At 40.3% G+C, this 16,115-nt stretch overlaps 1 protein-coding gene across 2 annotated transcripts in view; it reads right to left on the bottom strand.

The window, feature by feature from the left end:
- The window catches only part of GPR158 (G protein-coupled receptor 158), a 206,676-nt gene that overhangs the window by 52,199 nt on the left and 138,362 nt on the right, over positions 1-16,115 (bottom strand). For both annotated transcript variants that reach the window (XM_064444819.1, XM_064444821.1), the window contains exon 6: positions 1,646-1,755. In XM_064444819.1, coding sequence (XP_064300889.1) covers positions 1,646-1,755 — 110 coding nt within the window. The remainder of the gene's footprint in view (positions 1-1,645; positions 1,756-16,115) is intronic.

The raw sequence follows: 16,115 nt of genomic DNA, 5'->3' as shown, positions 1-16,115 counted from the left end.
TACCATCTCTTCCTCGGGCTGAACAAGTCTTGTTCCCTCAACCTCTCCTTGCAGGGCAAGTGCTCCAAGCCCTGACCATCTTGATGGCCTTTCACTGAACTCACTCAAATTCACTGATGTCTTGGGGGAGTCCAAAACTTGACACAGCATTGTGGATATGGCCTAAGGTGTACCAAGTAAAGGAGAATAATCTCTTCCCTCAATCTTCTGGCTGCAGTCCTGTTGATATGGTCCAGTCTGCTGTTAGCTTTCATTGTATTGCGCTGATCAAGGATGAGGATTTGGTTCACTCTTGGTTTCTTGTTTAATCTTGGTCCCATTTGCTGAGCCTGTCAGCACAGGTGCCAAGTAACACCAAACAGCTGAATGAGCAAAGCAGAAGTGCAAGATTTTCTGGTGAATTTTGCAGCCTGTCCTCACTTCATGTAAATGGAAGATCATCTCCCCTGTCAGGATATTGCTTTCTCACACCATATAAAATAATATAAACAACCTGTTAGGGTAGTAGAACTGCAATGATGATGTGAGCCTTCCAATAGTCTTAGGTTGTTTCTCTATTTATCTGACCTATAGATAACAAACAACCCCAAGCATTTCTATAGTGCTCTAGTTGTTATTCTTTTTGCATCAGAAATTGTGCAACCCAGAAAATACAGAAAATGAGGGTGTGGGATTTTCTGGATGAATTTCAATGTGAAGATGTGGCCAGACACAGTATTATGCAGTCAGAGTTTACCAGCCAAAGTGTATACTTGTAACCGGGGACACAAACGAAAGGGAACTGTAAGAGGTGGCTCTATTTTAGTGGGAAAGCAGGGTTTTCCACCTAAAATGTGACAAGCCAATACAGCAACGTGAAACACAAGATATCATCAGTCCTCATTGAGATTACGAGCATAATATCAAAATTCCCTTATCTAATATGCCAATATTGTAATGAAACTAAGATAAAAAGATTAGCAAGCCTACTTCATCCGAGATGTCTGAATACCAATATATGCATACTGCATTTCTCTTTGCTTCAATAAAAATAGTTACAGAATGTATCAGTAATTTTTTCACTAAAGTTTAGAGAGCAAAAAGCATTAGGATTTCATCAAGCATAGCCAGAAAAACCTATGTGCTGGCAGGCACAGATGCTCATCAAGTGTGCAGCCTGTTTGCTGTGATTGCCTGAAGAAAGCAGCCCCTAACTTATGACCCATAAGTAAATACAGTAAGTATATACACCATAGTGTACTGTTTTACCCACCATTGCTCTACCTAAACACTTAGAAAGAATGTCTCTATGAACACTTCACAGGAAAACTTTTGAACACTTTTGAACACTCTACAAACACTTCTGTATTTTCCTATACCCAGGTAAAATATATTCACCTTCTGTGAAAAGGGGTTCTTGCATAATTTTACATCTGACACATATATTTTTCATCAAATACTGCCTGCATTCATGGATCTCTACTGGGATTAGTAGCATATAATTCAAGCAGGAATTTTGAGCAGGAATAGTGAGAAGAAATACACAGTGGTTTTAAAAATCAGAAGTGGCGCTTGTTTATGATAATATTTGCAGCTCTTCCATCTAAGTACCCACACAGATTGCACATACTCCCACAGAGATGGAAATTAATAATATGTGAAATACCTGTGCAGCTTGAGCGTCACAGTTCCATAAACAGTAGCAAAGCCCAGAAGACGAACCCATCTTAGGAGAACACAGCGAAATACACTTGGCTCAAAATACAAAATGACAACCTATAGAATAGAAAGATAGAGAGCTTCAGTACCTCTTTAATGCGAAAGTAGTTCTTCATTCAAATGCAGAATAGTTGCAAAATGGGACAGCAGACATATTTCGGCTCATACTGCTGTATATTTAGATTTTCTAGTAAAGTGATGGGATGATCAGATCAACCAGCTGGCACAGTTCTAGGCACCAACTCCTTTTGAAGGGAGCTGGCAAAAGTCCTGTGACAGACTGTGAAGTGACAACACTTTCAAATGCAATTCAACTGACTTTTCTTAACCGAGTGAAAACATGTACCCAGAGAAGAGGATAGAACAGACAAGGACATTCTCCTTGAGCTATTCCAGTAATATGCAGCTGGCCTAATTCTGTTTTGATGGACTGTATTTACTAGGTTACACTTCAAAGTCACTCCTTCTAATAAACCTAGCAAAATGACAGCTGCTCATTTCTCTCTGCCAACTATTCTGCCACACTAAAAATGAGTGCACTAGCCTCTCTCTGTCCAAAACCCAAAAATCTTGACATCACCCTTGACTCTTTCTTATTCTTCCCCATATATTTCCCCTAAGCCATACCAAATCTCCCTATGCAACACAACTTTTTTAACAAAAATAACCATTTTGTTCACTTACAGATTTCTATAAACACAACAACAGAAGCGTCCTACTGGCCTTTTGCTCTGTCTAACAAGTACCATGCATGAGGACAACACTCAATAAACAGTGACATAAAGCTGCTTCTGCAGATATAGGGTATATAAAAGCATCATTAGCAAGTAAAATGCCACCCTCACCTAAAACAGGGCTGCTCAAATGGTGGACTCAGTCATGACCTGAACCATAAGTCCATTTTATCTTGTTCCAACAGATGTTGTCCCTGGTGTCTTGAGGGATGATCCTATACTCCTTCCCACTTGCCTGGCCCCACCAAAGCCTGCTGGCCCAGGGATTCGGCTGTACGCTGCCCTTACCCCACTGGCAGACCCTGCTTGGTCCAGCAAAGCTAGATCGAGTGTATCCCACCTGTTTGATCAGAATCTGGTAAAAAGACCCAATGTACTGTAGTACAAATGAATTGGGTAATGCTGGTCTAGAGAAAGAAAGCACTGAAACATTTCAGGCCATCTGCCACAGCTTCATTTAGCGTCAGTACGCTCTGGCAGTAGAGGTACTATTGTGCCTACCGGCTGCCACATGGTATTATTTTCCTAAGTAAATGCTTTTCTATGTGGGAATTCAAGCCCAGGATATTGGCCAAAAGCCCAGGACTATGTCCTTTGGGTGACATAGACATATTTAGGAGAGTGGGGGCAAAAGTGGCAGACATGTGGGCTGAGAGAGATAGAAGCTGCTGTGCTTTGCTGGCATGTGTTTTTACAGCAGAATCAAGCTATTTCTTTAAAAAATATGGTTTGTTGAATCAAAGAAATTTAATCTGCTTTTTTCACTGTTACTGGACTGACATGTTTCAAGGTAGACATTTTCTGGGAATCTGACAAATTTTACGTGTAGGGAAGGGAACAGCATGCAGTAAAAGGCCTACTTCTCCTTGGAAAATCAGTTAGAAAACTAAAATGTATCCACACATGCATGAACACACTTGTGTAAATAGAGCATCCAGCAAGACGTTTCTCAGAAAGACCTGAACGATAGTAGTGACCTCTTATCCTAATATACACATTAGGACAGTTGCAGGACCAAAGCAAAGTCTGTAGCAGTAACCTGCCTCCTGACATTTGCCAGAGGGTAGAAAACACCCTGTTTCATCTTTGATTCTTTCAAACTAGAAACACAATGCCAAAAAGGACTGGTATGCAGACTCCAAACATTTCAAAGTTGATCTGAAAGCAGAATTTTTCAGGTGATTGAAATGGGGAGGTCTGAAAAATTTCCAGGCACAAACTTTTCTGAACAAGGGCAACAGCTCTCTTTGCCATGAAATCTGACACAGCAATTTTATCTGCAGTTGCCCGTTGAAATATTAACTGCTTGCGTCTAGAAAATCTCATTGATTTGTATGAGCTGCTGAGGCATTTGGCTAGCTATCAACCAAGAAAACACCCCTTCCAATGCAGCATGGTGAGAGCTGGCATGTGGCAGTTCACCATGAAGACTGCAGAGGCAAGGCGCTGTTGGCAAAAACTGTTCATATTTCCCCATTTGAATGCAGACGCATTTGAGCTACTCCATTACCCAGTGGTCAAGTACACTGTGAAACCTTTCAAAGACTTGATCCAAGCTTGATTCCCTTTTAGGTCTTTCGAAAATCTCTTCTTATGTTTGTATGATGGAGAAAAGTTGCAATGCCCTCCCAAGGGCCAACATCCACTTCTACCTATTCTTCCATAACTTGCATGTGGTGTGGCATGGACCAAGGCTTTGAACAGCAAGAATTGCTATAGTTATGTTTTGCTTGCTTCTTAGGCTTTCCAAAAGTTTATTCTAAGAATATGTCCTTCCCACCAGGGTTCCCTGGGATGTCCCTGGGATGTTGACTGCCACCTCTAAGCTTTTGTCAGCATAAAGTCTCTTACAATCTCAGTGAATTTTAGGGGCACAGTTTTAAAATTGAGTAATCTTTAATGGATTGGAGCCAAGGGGCTACAGAAACATTACCCTGGAAGCTCAGTACACCAAAAGCCATGCTCAAGTTTTTAATCTTAGTGGAATCACATTCTTGCAAAGAATATATATCTGGTGAAAAGTGGCTGCTGCACTCCATCCCTCACTCTTCCGAGCTAAAAAACCCAAACAAAACAAGAAACAAACACAGAAGAGTCTTGGTTTTGTTTCATATCAGCCTCTTCTACCTTCTGGTTACCAAAACCCCCATTCCCTACTGTTCTTCCCATATATAAGCCTTCCTTAAAGTGACTAACAATATGCAGCAATAGGTTGTTGAGCTCCGAGCTAGGAGAGCAGGATGAACACAGGATTCACCCACATACCCAGGTGGCTCTGAAGGGAACAAGGGAATCCCTCTGCAGTTCTAAAGGACTACTCTCCCCATCAAAAATCTAACAATAATTCATTTCCCCTTTTTTCTTTTATAATGCATTAGACCATGACAGCAGCATAAATCTCATTTAAAATGCTTAGAGGTTTTGCTGATGGATGTCACAGAACCTATTTACTGTACATAAGGAAAAGTGATATCCTCTGTTTTGCCAGCTCCTGAAATCCATTTAAATACTAGACACCAGTTTCTGTTTCTTAAGCAACAAAGATCTGGGGAAAAAATATTTGGAATCCAGAAGAAGAGAAACCAGACAGTGCCTGTTTTTTGTACCAGTTACTGCAGGTGTGTGTGAGACTTCATAAACTGTGGCTCATCTTTGTCATTTGGACAAATGCATTGAGATGTTTGCTTTTAACCTCAACGCATTTTAAGCTATTATTACCCTTGCCCAAACATTGTCCCAGTAGTCACGCTACCACTTGTGGAGTCAGAGATGAAAAGACTTTCTAAGGTCGCCAGCTAACTGACAAGTATGTTTAGAGCTGGAGAATTACAGACATGGAAGAGAGACTTAGCTTGCTGACACAGTGTTCAGCCAGCTCAGTTATTCAGTTGACATGATGAACAAGCACACACGCTCTCTAAAGACAATGGCTAAAGTAAATAAAGGTACCTCGCCTACTATGGCAAATTCTTGTTATCAGGACAGATAGGACAGTAAAACTGCAAAGAGAACTGAAATTGAATACTGAATGTTTGAAAGTATAACAGACATGGCCCTCACAAAAAATGAGCAAGTATTGAGTTTTCTAGCCTCAGTGCCATTGCTTCTTAAAATATATACAGCATCTAGAAAGATTCTTTAAAAGGAGGAACAAAATCAGAACTCTATAATGTTAATAGTGAGCAATACTTCTGTGCAACACAAAATATTCTTTTGGTTTTTAGATTAACTTTACTGTGCACATTATAAAATGATTAATTTTGCCCTTCACCTTGGAGAAGACGGAAGAGGGAATGGGCAATGCCATAATGCCTCAAAAGATCAGAAGTCAAAGAACAAATATTTTAAAAAATACATGGAATCACCAGTGCTAAAAATCCTAAACCTAAACGTGAAAAATTTTGAGCAGGACCTTAACTCAAAAAAATCCAAATCGTTCAATTTTGAACTCGTCTTATTTTTGCCCTCAGTTGTCGACTCACAGAACAGTTTGGTTTGGAAGGGACCTTTAAAGATCATCTAGTTCCTGGTGCCATGGGCAGGGATGTTATCCATGTTAGATACATGGAAACGAGACACAGACCTTTAAATTTGAGCATCAGCATCATCTGGTTATGGACCCAAGGTGAAAGCGACCTACCTTAGATAAAAGTGATACAAAAATATTAATTTTTTTCTCATTTTCAAATAACCAAATCTCTCTTAAAATTGTGCCCAGTTAACCCAAAAACCTTTACAGGAAAACTACTTATGTTTTTTAACTTCACAATTAGCTGCAAGTACTCTGCACAGCTCAATGCAGGACATGATGCAGCCATTAAAGATAATGCCTTTTGGGCTAATTCCATTAACAAGCATCTAGGAGATACTGTGAAGAGATCCATCCGATCTGTTCCATTGCCCAACACCATCTGCCTTTGCCTGCCTGCAATAGCTGTCTTGGGCTGTCTCTAGGCAATTGTGCTACAGAACGAGCCATCAGATGCTTCCTCCCAGCATCCTGCTGTGCTTTGAGATGGGCAGTCTTCCTTCTTCTGCCATGTTTCAGTAGTTTCCTTGAACACATAAAATATCCTTCAGGGTAACCTAGTACATCAAGTCACCTATTAATGCTTAAGTCCTAGTACCGAGAAGGGATTTCCCACAACAGAGATGCTGTTTGCAATGTTAGATAGGCTTGCCATCCAAACTCATAACTGTCTGGCACTATGCTTTCTAGAAAAGGGACCAATCCACTTTTATGTGGGCACATTGCCATCTTAACAGATGGGCATGAATGAAGGCATTCATGAGCCTGTGTACACTATGGGCACCACATACCACTGTTAGAAACATGATTCACAGCTCAGAGCATCTGCTTAAATATTAGTGAATGCATAACTCATTATCCAATCCTGTACTACCAACAAATATTTCCGGTGTAACTACACAAAACATTTTAGAGGTATGGTAATAGCTGAATATATACTTAAACTAATTATATAAGAACACTTCTCTCCATCTCTATCCCTTTTTTTTTTTTAAACCACATGTGCTTTTTAAGCCGTAACATTTTACTGTAATAGGCCTATGGACACACGGTACCATTAAACCCTGTTATCCTTGAAAATCTCACAGTTTTAAAGGGGAGTTGTGCTGGATCACTAGCTTGATGCCACTATAAAGCACACAGTTGCTGCAAGAAATGACAGTAGGTTTTATTCTTGCCTCTGAATTGGAACTGAATCAACTCCCCAGTACACAGCACTGGAGGCACTCTGCTGCTGGGGGAAATACATTTCAGACAAGATGTATGTCAAAGTCAAAATACTTACGGCCATTTATGATCTTTTGTGTTTCTTCATAAATGAAGACAAGTTCTTCCTAGCTGCCCACACAAAGTCCAGCTTGAAATTCTGCCTACTGAAATCCTCTTTTCCCTCCCACTATACTTTCATTTGTAGATAGGTCTTCTCCATCACCTGTCTTAAAACATATATTAAACCTCTGACTGTATTTCAGCAAACAGAGATCTTGCCTGTAAAGTGTTTTGGAAGTCTACGATGCAGTATAAGTGCATATCCACCAGCACTAGTGTAAAACACAGGGACAGACTGCTAGAACTTGATTCACCAGAATGCTTTGCTATCACTAAGTTTTATTATGCTTTGGATTCATCCCCATCAGGCAGTAGCAGCACATCTCTAAAGCTCTTTATGGAACATATTTTTTACAGTGGAGCTCATTTAGCCTCCTGGGAGATTTATCTGGTGATTAAGCAAACAGAACCTTCAAGATCATTCTGATTTGACACAAGACTGCATACATAGAATGCTTTTTTATTGATACATCTTCAATTATTTTCCCCCTTCTTTCTTTTCTGTTCATAAGGCAGACCTCATCTAATGGTTGACAGGGCATCTCTGAAGAGGTTATTTTGCAGAAAATACAAATCCACATGACTTCCAAGATGCTGTCACGTCTTTCCTCCAATTTGAAGAGAAGAAGTGGTATGTCACAGATCCTATCAGCTCTGGAAATACTCATTTATAAGTGACCTGAACACATGATAAGAAAATACATTTATTTGCCATAAATTCTAGCCTCTACTTAGAGTTACTAATGATCCAACGTCACTATTCCTGTTTACATTGGCTTAATGAATAGTATTCTAAAGTCAAGTAATAAAAACTTAAGATATAATCTGCAATGTCTTTAAAAAGAGACATGCTTGCACTCTGTAAACTGATTTGTTCACAACAAATGAAGTGTTATGCCCAACAAAGCCCACACAGTAGAGAAGGACATTCCAGAGTTTTTTCCTAATAATGGCTAAAAAGTTGTTAGAAAGACATTCCTTAGCTTATGAGAGACATAAATTGACACCCTGGCCGAATCAGTTATAAATGCTAAGGACTGTAGGGTTCCCCAAGGGTGAATTCACATCCAGGAAAAGAAAGGCGATACAAAGAAAGACGACACACTAAGTGTGCATCCTTCTGGGGGAAAGAAAAGCATAAGAACTAGTATTACCAAAACGACTAGACCCCTGACACAGGCAGCTGTGGGAACCATCCGGGCAACTGAGGAGAAACAGAAATCACAGAATCACAGAATGGTAAGGGTTGGAGGGAACCTCTGGAGATCATCTTGTCCAATGCCCCTGCTTGAGCAGGCACACCCAGAGCAGGGGGCACAGGAATGCATCCAGGCAGGTTTTGAATATTTCCAGAGAAGGAGACTCCACAACCTCCCTGGGCAGCCTGTTCCACTGCTCTGGCACCCTCACAGGAAAGAAGTTTTTTCTCATATTTAAGTGGAATTTCCTGTGTTCCAACTTGTGCCCGTTGCCCCTTGTCCTGTCATTGGGCACCACTGAAAAGAGTCTGGCCCCATCCTCTTGACACCCACCCTTTAGATATTTATAAGTATTGATAAGATCCCCCCTCAGTCTTCTCTTCTCCAGGCTAAACAAACCCAATTCTCTCAGCCTCTCCTCATAAGGGAGATGCTCCAGTCCCTGAATTGTCTTCATAGCTCTCTGCTGGACTCTATCCAGTAGTTCCCTGTCTGTCTTGAACTGGGGAGCCCAGAACTGGACACAGTACTCCATATGTGGCCTCAGTAGTGCAGAGTGGAGAGGGAGGATAACCTCCCTTGACCTGCTGGTCACACTCCTTTTTAATGCATCCCAGGATACCATTGGCCTTCTTGGCCACAAGGGCACAGTGCTGGCTCAGGGTCATTAGCTTGAAACCAAACTAAATCAAGAGATAGGTTATCACATACATTCTCCCTATCTAGCTCCAAACACAGAAATTATTGTCTAGCTTTTCACTGTAATAGAAGAAACTATTTAACTGTAAACTTCTCAAATACAAAGAGAGATTTCCATGGCGCTGGCCCAGGGAGTGGTGATCCTAAACCAGTAAAACATGGTCATTTACGAAGTATTAGGTCTCCTAGCCTAAGAGCCTAATAGGCACTGAGCTGCTGGAGGTGGCAAATGCAGGTTGGGGGCAAACGTTTGCCCATGAAAGGTGTCTTCCTGACCACTGTGAGTTATTGGATGCTTCTGCAGTATCCAGTACAAGACAGGGAGAAGGTCTGAAGCTCAGAAGTTCACTTGAGACCATGACAAGGTGTCAAACAATGAATAAAATACCTAACATTGAAGAAAAAAAATCTGTATGATAGCTCTAATTACATCCCATCTTAAGAGAAAATTAAATCAGAATTGTATAATACTCTTTACTTGTTCTCATTCAAATGTATTTCTGCTCCACCGCTGCCATAAAGCAAAAGAAGCAATTAAATACTCCTCAGAGAATCCAAAAAGAAATGGGCTTGGTTGGACCAATGGATCTTCTTATCCATCTGCTTTGATGTGCCAGTTATTTCTCCATCTTTGGTATGTATGTATCCCTCATACATATGTTGGCTCACTTCTGACAGCCTCACATTCTTTAATACAGTTACCCTAACAGCAGCCTGAACAGCCTCAGAAGTCAGTCCCTGAGGGCTTTAGAGTTGGCTGATCTCAGCAGTTCAGAGACTTCAAGCTGGCCAGATGTGGACTTGGCTGGATGTCAGAAGTTTCCACTAAAATCAACACATTACCACAGAAGGTTTAAAATCTGTTTAAACAAGATTTTTAAAAACAGAAACAACTGTTGCGTTTGAAAATTTAAAGCCCACCAGAATCCATGTAGCTAACTGTGCACAGGGGAAAAATGTTTTTCCTGATTCATGCAGGTCACCACCTGCAGCCTTGAGGCACAAAATTAATGTATAGTCATTGATCTGATTTTAAAGATACTTAGAAGCTAGCCAGGTAGTTAGGAGCCTTTGACTTCACTAAAAAGCAACTACCTAAATATTTTTAAAATGTCTGGCTCCCTGTCCTCAAAAAGCCCTGCAAGTGTCAAGAGCAGTGTAGATCACATTGACACTCTGCACTCTTTCATACGATGTTTCTCTTCCTAAACTTATACACAAAGGCCTTGGCTTACTTTCCCATTAAATATTGAAATATATGTGAAAATGGGGGGTTCCTGATCAAGCAAATGGTCAGGTTTTAAGTGGAGATGATTAGAAATGCTCTGCCAGCAGCAGCACTAAAAGCAAAGATAAGCAGGTGGGACATTCAGGGCTCCAGCCACATGCATGCTAAGGATGAGAAAAAAAGCACAAGTGAGGTGTAGAGGAGAAGCTGAGCTCCTTAACCATTTAATACTTCAATTTTTCACGGCTTCATTAAAAAAATGTAATTTAGAAATAATAAAGGTATTTTCATTGGAATGTTTTGTCTAGGCAACAGGTATGTATGCATAGGCACACTTCAAAAATTGTTCACACCAATGCAAAATTATGGAAGTGGAAAATCAAAGGAAGTTTAAAGTCAAAATATTTTCCAATATTTGCTTCCTCTACCAGTTAGCTTTTATAATCCAACTGCTTCTTTAATCTCTTCAAATATATCTTCTTCAATGTGACCTGCCACTTGGGTGATGACAGCATTCAACAAAAAGTCCTAGTTTACCTATTCCATATGTGGAAAAAATAAAAAATTTTCTTATTGGATGCACTACTACTATCTTTTCTTAAAAAAGATGTGGTCATCCAAGACACAGAAAAATAATCATATTAAGGAGCTGAAACGTCTCAAATGAAAGAGACTGACATCTATCCAGCCCAGTCATTTGCCAAATACTTGACACATTCTAACAACAGGATTAAGAATATGCTAGTTTCACTTTATGAATAAAGAAGGAGACTATGCAATACAATATTTTATTAAAGACAAAGAAAATCTACCAATTCATTTTAAGACCATGTGTGTGTGATTTTAAGAAAAAGGAGCCTTTTAAAAACATAATGGTAAAGTAGTCTATATTAAAATAAATCTTGCAAGAGCTGCAGCTAAATCAAGGCATAATAGACTAAATTATTCAGAGCAACTTCCCAAGTATACTTAATGCAAGACACAAGCTCATAAAACACTCACATAGACTTTTGCATTTCATTACTATATGGCTGAATTCCCTACAAATATACAACGCAGGGAAGGGTTTTTATATGAGTATTTTCAAATAGCGACTTCTACTTGGGAAAAACAAAATATGCAGCTATTTAGAGTTCCAAAAATACCTTATCCCCTGGTCTTAATCTAACAAAGCCAGTGAAGTATTTAACATCAAGTTTGTAAGAAAAAACTACCTGATGGTTTAGGTTCTTCAGGAATACCCCCTTCCTGGCTGCACCCTCTCTGAACATGTCAGGCAGGTTCACAAGCCAAGGTAGGAATTTTGTTGACAACAACTTTTAAGATGTTACTTGGAAAAGACAATAGGAACAGAGCAGGTCTTTAAAATATCCTGTTAAAGCACAGCAAAGAGTCAGACATAGAACTCCCCTCCGCAGGACAGTTTTTGTTGGTATTTATTTTGACAAGCAGTAGTTTAGAAAACTTCTCTCCACAAAATACCAGCCAGACATCTCAGTTCAGCCAGCGCTGATTATTTTACTGCAGACATCACTGTTGGAACTATCGACTTTTCATTTTCAGTTTATGTACCTGTGGCAACAACAGCAGTGGGGACAAGCCAAAGGTCACTGTATGACAAACCTCCAGAGCAAGTGGTGGGAACACTCCACCTCGTAATGTTCCCAAATTAGATGCCCCTCTGGGAAATCTGCTTTAGGTAAACTAAAGCTATTGGCTTCAATAGAGAGGTAATAGGGTGAACTGTGAAAATGAGCGACATACTCTGATGACACGATCTATGATCGCACCAGTCTTAAACTTATATTAACCATACTAAACAAATTATGTCATTAATATAAATAATTAGTTATGGGTAATTAACAAAGTCCAGAAGAAATCAGCCACAGCTGCAAACTCAAAATTCACTCTACAGTGGAAACTATAGAAATAGGAAAGAAACACTATTTCTCTTGCTACTGACATTCTTATAGTTCTCAAACCACACGATATGAAAGTTGCTCCCTTCCAAAAGATTGTGAACAGTTTTCTTGGCTAAGAGGTTCAGAGTGCTCACATGCTTTAGTTCTAGTCAAAACAAAATTATTTTTTAATATACATCCAGACCAGAAAAATATTTATCTGGTGTTGATCAGATATTGATAGATTATTATGACTTGAGAAATGGAAAGACATTTTAAAAATTTCTAGATTCAAGGCAATCAGGCTTTTCCGAGATTTTCTCTCAGTCACATATTATCTCTAGGTGATTTTTAACAGCATAAATCAGCTCCACTCCTCTCTGCAGCACTGGAGCAGAGCAGCCTTCAGAACCAGCCCTCCTCTGTGCAGAGCCTAGGCGCACACACTACAGGTCCGCTTCTCTGGAAACACAGACACACCCACAGGTAAGTCACTACTTACCTTCAGGTGGCTCAGGGATGCTGAAAAGCAGGAGTTCAATAATGGCCTAATAAAGGAGAAGTGAACATGCTAAATGTATGAGTGGGATTACTCCCATGGTTGCCTGGAAGGGCCAGGCACTGATCTCAGTGAAGGAGACGACCCTTCTTCTTACATGTTCCGAAAACAACTCTTTGCTTCCAGATTTTCATTAGGAATTTTTCTTCACAGAACTTGTATTTTGTGATGTATTTCTGCCATTCTAGTTCTTGAGCATGAATGGAAAAGAAAAAACTCAATCACCTCTATAATTGCAGAACAGCTGAGATTACTGGAAGGACGTTTTCAACAAGAGCAAGTGCAAGGTCCTGTACCTGGAGAGGAACAACCCCAGGCACCAGTACAGGCTGGGGGCTGACCTGCTAGAAAGTGGCTCTGCTGAGAAGGACCTGGGAGTGATGGTGGACAGCAAGCTGACCCTGAGCCAGCACTGTGCCCTTGTGGCCAAGAAGGCCAGTGGTATTCTGGGATGCATTAAAAGGAGTGTGGCCAGCAGGTCAAGGGAGGTTATCCTCCCTCTCCACTCTGCCCTAGTGAGCCTCACTGCGTGCAGTTCTGGGCTCCCCAGTTCAAGACAGACAGGGAACTACTGGATAGAGTCCAGCAGAGAGCTATGAAGACAATCCAGGGACTGGAGCATCTCCCTTATGAGGAGAGGCTGAGAGACCTGGGTTTGTTTAGCCTGGAGAAGAGAAGGCTGAGGGGGGATCTTATCAATGCTTATAAATATCTAAAGGGTGGGTGTCAAGAGGATGGGGCCAGACTCTTTTCAGTGGTGCCCAATGACAGGACATTGGTGAGGCCACACCTTGAATACTGTGTTTAGTTTTGGGCCCCTCACTACAAGAAAGTCATTGAGGTACTGGAGTGTGTCCAGAGAAGGGTAACAAAACCTGGTGAAGGGTCTGGCGACCAAGTGTTATGAGGAGAGTGATAGAGTTAGAACTGTTGTGACTAAAACCTGTTGCTTTGGGGGACTCAGAAAGGCTCCTAATCAAATTTACAATGACAACATTTGACCTTAGAAAAAGCAGATGTACAAAACCATAAAGATAAGGAACTGCAGAGCAAACACTAAACCAGAACAGACTGTCCCTCAAGGACAGTATATACGTGATCTCAGAACTGGGTTTGCGCAAAAGCAAAAGTTAACTAGAGTGAGTGAGGAAGAGTATATCCTTCATCCAGAAACCTCTGATGACCACCAAGAGACACCAACAGGCATGTGCAAAGGACTTTTGCATATGAAATGAGTTCTTGCAAAATCAATGAATATGTATATATTTTATTTGAAAACTAATGAATATGTATGTAAAGCTTGTTTACGTTATGCAACTAACCCTGTGTGGGCACGCACATTAGGAGTGATCCTCTGGGCGTCCAGCACTACAATAAAGAATACCTGCTTAATAGTCATTCAGACTACTGAGCCCTGATTTAGGATTTTCACTGCATCAAGAGGTTGAGGAAACTGGGGTTGTTTAGCCTGGAGAAGAGGAGGCTGAGGGAAAACCTTAATGCTCTCTACAATGACCTGAAAGGAGGCTGCAATGAGGTGGGTGTTGGTCTCTTCTCCCAAGTTACTAGTGATAGGACGAGAGGAAATGGCCTCAAGCTGCATCAGGGGAGGTTTAGATTGGATATTAGGAAAAATTTCTTCACTGAAAGAGTGGTCAGGCATTGGAACAGGCTGCCCAGAGAGGTGGTGGAATAACCATCCCTGGAGGTGTTCAAAAAACATGTAGACGTGGCACTTCAGGGTATGGTTTAGGAGACATGGTAGCGTTGTGTTGATGGTTAGACTTGATGATCCTAGAGGTCTTTTCCAACTTTAATGATACTATGATTCTATGAAATAGATATCAGGAGACATGAGCTCTACTTATCCACCTGTCAATGAGCTTCAGAGGAGGAAAATATTCTTAAATAAGTAAAAGCAGTAAAGAATAAATACTTGGATGGTGCAAAAATTAATACTTTCACAAACTTGGGAGATCCTATAGGCTATAGATATATATTGATACTATGGTGCTGCAGAATTTGATTCTGTTTTTATGAGTATGCGTGTGCCTATGAGTGGACAGTTGTAAATAAAACATAAAACCTTTTTTTTGAGTGTAAGTTCTACATACACAGACATTTCCTAATCCCTTCTCCAGTTGATGTGCATGCATGTGTGTGTTTGTTCATATAAGATTAATCACTTGCTTGTATGAATATTTACATATCTATAAATTTACATATAGAAATAGACATGGTGCTTTTCTTGTGATTTCTTTTTTTGCCTGCAAAATCATTATTCATTTCAAAAGTTAGCTACATTTCATATCAATTGTACGGCACACTGATTCCAAAATAGCAGCATAATTCAATTTAAGTATATCTGTGCCAATGTTTTCTTCTTTATGAAAAGCAACACAGAACTTCATCAAGCTCAGTCTCCTGCAATCCTAAGCAACCCTGAGATAGACTTTTAGTGCAAAAGGGTTCACATGGCATCTCCATGAGCCACAAAATACTCCTTCACACGGTATGTGAGAAAGTAATATTTTCTGTATTCACTCTCCTTCACCACATTCAGGTAGTGTGATTTTACACTATAATCCTTATAATTCTACAGGGAATAGAAATCCGGAGTGGAGCTTCTAAACACCTGAGCTAGGGAGGAAAAATGAAAGGCCTAAGCCCAAGACAGGTAGCCTAAGTTCCCTCTGTATTCAATGGGGAGCATCATAGGCAGAGGACAACTCACATTGTCCTTCTATAGGCACCTTAGTTGGGTTACAAGCAGTGTCCTCCAGAGGTGCCTGCCTTTCTCCACAGAGTATAAAGGGAGCCTAAGGGTAAAATGTGACATTCAAAGTTAAAATTAATTTTAAACCCCCCTGCACCACAAATTACCACTCCAAAGTTTTATTTACAGTTCTCAACATCCTCAGCGCTCTCTCCTTCTCAAATGAGAAAGACTTTTCTACAGTTCACGTGCAGGTAGTAACGTGGCAGACCACGTAAAGCCCTTCCTTCAATTCTAATACTTGAGAAAACGTTTCAAGTCTCAGAACTACTTAGCTTAATGTAATATTTACTACTATTTTAAACTGGGGATCTCAATGGAAAAAAAAAAACTTTAGGAGAATCCAACTGAGGAAAGAAATGGGCCTGGAACACAAGGTATGTTTCATGAATTTTAAGGTAAACATGCATGCAGAAGCACAGAAATAAGATGGCAATGAAAGTAACGCAGACATTAGCCCACT

Source organism: Phalacrocorax carbo, chromosome 2 (assembly GCF_963921805.1).
Source record: "Phalacrocorax carbo chromosome 2, bPhaCar2.1, whole genome shotgun sequence".
In the NCBI taxonomy this organism is placed as follows: Eukaryota; Metazoa; Chordata; class Aves; order Suliformes; family Phalacrocoracidae; genus Phalacrocorax; species Phalacrocorax carbo.
This window is presented reverse-complemented; position numbering and strand designations above follow the sequence as displayed.